This window comes from Rhinolophus hipposideros, assembly GCF_964194185.1.
Source record: "Rhinolophus hipposideros genome assembly, chromosome: 9".
Lineage (NCBI taxonomy): Eukaryota > Metazoa > Chordata > Mammalia > Chiroptera > Rhinolophidae > Rhinolophus > Rhinolophus hipposideros.
In genome coordinates, this window is record NC_138055.1 from 6,282,257 (window position 1) to 6,288,256 (window position 6,000).

The following is a 6,000-nucleotide window of genomic DNA, read 5'->3' on the forward strand; positions in this document are numbered from 1 at the left end:
GGACTAAAATGGAGGCAGCCTGAGCTAAGGCTACATGCTGGCGGAAAGCAGAGGGTCAGCCTACGCTAGGGAGAAGGGGGAAGGCTTGCCAGGGAGGCTTGCCGGGGTCCTGGGGGCCCCCGATTCAGTGCGACAGGGAGAGGTCCGCATGAGGCACAGAGTCAGGGCAGGGCCCCGTCTGGCAAGGGCGGCCTGCGGGTTAGACTGGGGCTGAGGGGGCTCCGCAACGAGGGCCGCCCTGGCAGGCTGAGGGGGCAGGCCTGTTGAGGGGGTGGATTCAGCGAGGCGGGTGGGCCCCATTTAGTTTCGGGGAAGCTGCGTGGAGTTCAAGGGAGTTGGTCTGGCGAGGGGCGGCCCTGTTCAATGAGGGAAATGCGGGGCCCAGTCCGCACCGACACGCCGGGCTCCGGCAGCAGCTCCAGCGCGCAGGCCAGGCAGAGGCGTGGGGACACCGGCAGCAGCCAGCGCGGGTCATGCCGGTAATGGGCCCTCTCGAAGAGCAGCGCCGCCGCCTCGTCCCTCCCGTGGACCGGAGTGCCTGCCGCCGCGTCCCTCACGGCCATCTCTCTGCTCGCACGCCACCGCAGCCCCGAGTTTTCCCGCGCAGTTTACGCGCAAGCGCAGTTGAAAGAACCCGGCGCGCGGCGCGCGGGGGGAGGGGAGGTGTAATGCGCCTGCGCAAACCGAGTGCGCTGAAATCTCAGGGGCGCAGTGGTCCCTGCGGGCAGGTAACGGACGCAGAGACATTGGAGAGTATCTAGCTGAGCCGAAAGTGGTTTGCTCTTAGAGTCCGCAGGAAATCGTCTTTACCACATCGAAGGTTGAAAAGCATTTATAAAGAAATTGTCATTAGCCTTGAAAAAGGAAGCAATCTCTACTATTAAAAAAGGAAGCAATCTCTTTATACTATCAAAAAATTAAACAATCTCAGGGATTTTTTTATCTAAAAGCTTTTATTAGTATTATGATTTTAAATTTACGTCTTAAGATTCTAAGACGTTTCCCTTAAAATGTCCTCTCACAGAAGTCTGTCTGCGCAGCGGTTGAGATTTTGTGAGCACACAAGGAATACCGAAGAAGAAAATACATGTTATGCTAAATATGTTAACAATAAAAATCCGTCAATCTACAAGGATTTATTTAGCACCAAAGTGCCCAGCAACTGGTTAATGTCGCAGGAAGTAAGTTCAAGAGGTGTTTTCTACATTCAGAAGCAATGTGACTAAGTGGGGGAAAAATGTTTTCCATGGCAAAATAGTTTGAAAAACAATGGTTGGTTATTCAATGGAATATTATGAAGTAATGTTTGAGAAAAATAGATATTCACATGGAAAAATTAAAATGCTGTGTACAAAACATGAATAATTATATATTCAAGTATGTAAAATAAATAAACAAAAAACAAGCAACACATCTTAAATACATTATAGCAGTAATACATGTTTGGTGAAAAAATAAAAGAACAAATAATATTTTGATATATTTTCTAGTCTTTTTCTAGAATTTTTACAACAGCAACATACAAATGTTTGTAAACTGCTTTCTGAGAGAAAAATGTCACGTACATCTTCCATATCATTATATATTATTCTATATATATTTTAAATGTCAACAAAGTGTGTATTCTTTTTTAAATTAAATTTATTGGGGTGACAATGATTACATAGGTTTCAAGTGTGCAATTCTATAATACATCATCTATATATCATATTGTATGCTTACCACCCAGAGTCAGTTCTCCTTCCATCACCATATACTTGACCCCCTTTACTCTCTTCTACTGAAGTGTGTATTCTTTTTGACAAAATTTTTGAACCAAGAACTGTGCCAGGAGTTAGAGGATTCAAAAGTGAACAAGAGAGTGTCCTTGTCCTCAAGGAACTAGGAGTCAAGTCAAGGAAACAGACAAGCAAATTGTTACAATAGAGTATATATGTGTTAACTATCTATTGCTGTGTAACAAATTACCCGATATAATGGGTTGAATGGCAACCCTCAAAAAGATATCCCCATATCTGTTATGGACTGAATTGTGTACCCCAAATTCAGATGTTGAAGCCTTAACCCCAAATGTGACTGTATCTGGAGAGGAGGTAATTAAGATTAAAGGAAGTCATAAGGGTTGGGCCCTAATCCAATAGGATTGGTGGCTCTATAAGAAGACAGAGAAAGATCTCTTGACCTCTCCATACATGCATCAAGGACAGTACATGTGAGAACATACTGAGAAGGTGGCCATCTACAAGCCAGGAAGAGAGCTCTCATTGGAAACTAAATTAGCCAGAGTTTTGATCTTGGACTTCTAGCCTCCAGAACTGTGAGAAAACAGATTTCTGTTGTTTAAGCCACATAGTCTGCAGTATTTTGTTATAGCAGCCAGAGTAGACCAATATAACATCCTAATGCCCAGAATTTGAAAATGTTACCTTATTTGGAAAAAGGATCTTTGCAGTTGTAATTAAGTTAAGGGTCTTGAGAAGAGGAGATCAACCTGGAGTATCCAGTGGGCCTTAAATCCAATGACAAGTGTCTTGAGAAGAGACATGCAGAGAAAGGAGGAGGCAATGTGACCACAAAGACTGAGGTTGGAATGATAGCACTACAAGCCAATGAATAACTGCAGCTGCCAGAAGCTAGAAGAGACAAGGAACTGATTGGCCCCTAGAGCTTTTGGAGGGAGTGTAGTCCTGCTGACATATTGACTTCAGACTTCTGGCCTCCAGAACTATGAGAGAATCAGTTTCAGTTGTTTTAATCCACCAAATTTGTGATAATTTGTTATGATAGCCATAAAAAATGAATATGAGCCAAAATTTAGCGACTTAAAACAAACATTTATTATCTCATAGTTTCTGTGTATCAGGAATCCGGCATGGCTTAGCTAAGTGACTCTGCCTTGAAGTCTCTCATGAGGTGGTAGCCATCTCAAGACTCACTCAGGCTGAAGGATCTGCTTCCAAGTTCACTCACATGATTGGTGACGGGATTTGGTTCCTCAAAGGCTGTTGGTGTGCGGAACTTACTGTCTTGATGGCCGTTGTCTGGTGGCTTTCTCAGTTTCTTGCCACATGTGCCTTTCCATAGGGCAGTTTACAACATAGAGGGTGGCTTCCCTCAGGAGCAAACCAAAAAGTGAAAGAAGTGCCCAAGATGGAAGCTACACTCTTTGTAACCTGTTCTCGGAAGTGATATTCCATCCTTTCTGCTGTATTCTATTTATTAGAAGTGAGTCACTAGATCCAATCCACACTCAAGGAGAGAATACACAAGGCATCCACACCAACACAGGAGGTAGGAAGCAGTGGGAGCCCTAGAGGCTGCCTACCACAGTATATTAGGTTGGTGCAAAAGTAATTGTGGTTTTGGGGCTGGCCTGATGGTTCAGGCGGTTAGAGCTCCGTGCTCCTGACTCCGAAGGCTGCCTGTTCGATTCCCACATGGGCCAGTCGGCTCTCAACCACAAGGTTGCCAGTTCGATTCCTCGAGTTCTGCAAGGGATGGTGGGCAGTGCCCCCTGCAACTAAGATTGAACACAGCACCATGAGCTGAGCTGCCACTGAGCTCCCGGATGGCTCAGTTGGTTCGAATGCGTCCTCTCAACCACAAGGTTGCCGGTTCGACTCCCACAATGGATGGTGGGCTGCGCCCCCTGCAACTAGCAATGGCAACTGGACCTGGAGCTGAGCTGCGCCCTCCACAATTAGGATTGAAAGTTCAACAACTTGACTTGGGGGGGGGAAAGTAATTGCAGTTTAAAAGGTTAAAAACAATTGCAAAAATCTCAATTACTGTTGCACCAACCTAATATATGCTGTACGCAGTAAAGGTAGGCATGAGTTGCTATGGGAACACTTTGCTGGCAACAATGCATAGGAAGAAACACATGAACTGGGTCATAGGAGTATGGATTATTTTCCCTTTTCCGAATTTCCTAAACTCTTTAGTGAGCATTATGGGTTTTACAGTGAATTGAAAAATCAGAAAGCTAAATGAAGGTGAAGACAGGAAAGGAGAAAGGAAAGAAGGGAAGGAGGATAAAAGAGAAAGAAGGCAAAAACCTGAATTAAATTCCCAACTCCACCACTCACTGAATTAGGCTCTGTGAATCTGTCAGCAGAAGCTGTCTCCAGAAGTATCACAAGATGTAGTGCCCTTTGGCTAAGAAGCTTCAGACTTCATTAAATTATTAGTTCCAGGGTGTCCCACAGATAGGCCAGGCAAAGCAACGGGTCATTATGGGTGGCAGTGCTTGAGAATTGGAGAGGTGGGGATGGTTTTTCCGTGAAGTCTGTGTATGGGCGGCAGAATCCCAGCAGGGCAGATGCCCAGTGATCAGCTTCCCTTCCTTGTGACCAAAACGACCTGAAAAATAGTGTCCAGTGCAGAACACCAACCCTCCCCACAAGAAGCTGAGGCTGTTGGAGCATTTTACCTCAGTCAGAATTGGCTTGGAATAGGGCGGCACAGAACCATGATAGAGACCTCAGTAAATCCTACTATGAGGAGCCGGGGAGGGGAGTTGCTTAGGAGATGACGTTGGGCTGACCCTCATGCCCCAAACCTTAAAAACCATAGAGTAGAAGTGGCTTCTCCCCCACCCAGAGTGTATCCCAAGGCCCAAACGGGGGCACTCAGAAAACACGTGCCAAAGAAATCAGAACCCCACAGGTTTCAAATAACCGATTTTATCAGAGGCTTTGGGGCTGAGCGGGCCATTCCCATGCCTTCCTTTTCTGATGTGTTCTGAGGACTCCGGAACAGCAGCCTATTTTCTAAAAAAACGCTGGAGCAGAAAACATCTCAAATGTTTCATAAAACCAAGTTTTTTGGAGGCTGGTGAATTCTGTGGGGCCCCATTTGGGTGTTCAGGCTCCCCTTGACCCAGGACGTGCTCTGTCTTAGGAAGAGCTGCTCCAGCACAGCAGTGACCTGGTCGCTGAAGTTCCCTCTTCAGGGAAGTGCAGACTTCAGTGCTGTCCTCCTTTACATGTGGGTCAACCACTTTGGGAAGCAGGGTAGGATCAGAACCCCTCAGGCTCAGGTTGGGGGCTGGGTGCTGGGGCTTGGCCAGGGGTGGGGACCAGGATACCTTGTTCAGCAGGGTCATACTTAGCCTCACTGCAGCCTGACCTTGGAAGCTGGAGATGTCTGTGGAACAGGAGGGAGGCTGCTGCCCAGACCTTCTGCCCTCTACAGGCTCCAGGCTTCCTCTTCTCCTATGTGTGGGCTGCTGATATTTGAGTTTGGGGGGCTCAGAGGCCTCCTGGGATGTGCTCTCCTTCCTCCAGCGGTCGTGCCCTGCCCTGGAGTACGAGGTTCTCACTCTGCTGGCAGCCCTCTCTGCCCTCTGGGACATTCCTGCCCTAACCATTTTCCTGCCCATGCTGTTCTCCCTGGAAGACTCTCGGACCCTTTCTTGGCCACACCAGCTCTTAGACTTTGCTGCAGGACTAGGGTTCGTGGGAGCAGGGAGCTTAGCCCTAGGAAGAGCCTCTTGGAGGACATTCTGTGGTTCTCTGGGGCCCCCTGGTGGCCTGACTCTCTGGGGCTTTGGGGGATGGATGGAAATGCCCCTGGTCTCTGACCTCCGTGACCCACACTTCTCCAGAGCTCGGGCTTGTGTAGAAAGTTTCAAGCTTTTTCTTTCTGAGGGTTGAAACCTCCGACACCTCTCAGGGGACTTAAGGCCTGGCATGGAGCCCTGGGCCTCCCAAAGCCTTTCTTTCTGCCGTTGGAGCTCACAGGCTGTGTATAATCCAGGGAGCTGCACCCCAGCAAAGGACAGTGGGCTCGGGCCTGAGAAATTAAAGAGCAAATGGGACTCCAGAATACGTTGAGGGAGGCCCCACTTCAGGTGTGCCATCTTCCGCCGCATGAGGGACTCCAGGAGCAGTCGTTGGCTCTTCTTGAGGACTGGCCACTTGGGCAGGACAGTGAGGGCAGTGGGAGCACCCACCAGCGCTGTGGCAGTTTGAGGGGCTTGGCCACACGACTCAGAGG

General features: G+C 48.0%; 1 protein-coding gene across 1 annotated transcript in view; it reads right to left on the minus strand.

The window, feature by feature from the left end:
• The window catches only part of MEI1 (meiotic double-stranded break formation protein 1), a gene marked incomplete at its 5' end in the record, with an annotated part of 62,350 nt that extends 61,787 nt beyond the window's left edge, over nucleotides 1-563 (minus strand). Inside the window, one exon of the mRNA XM_081058194.1 lies at nucleotides 393-563. Within this exon, the coding sequence (XP_080914320.1) occupies nucleotides 393-563 (171 nt within the window). The remainder of the gene's footprint in view (nucleotides 1-392) is intronic.
• Between the last annotated feature and the right edge of the window lie 5,437 nt (nucleotides 564-6,000).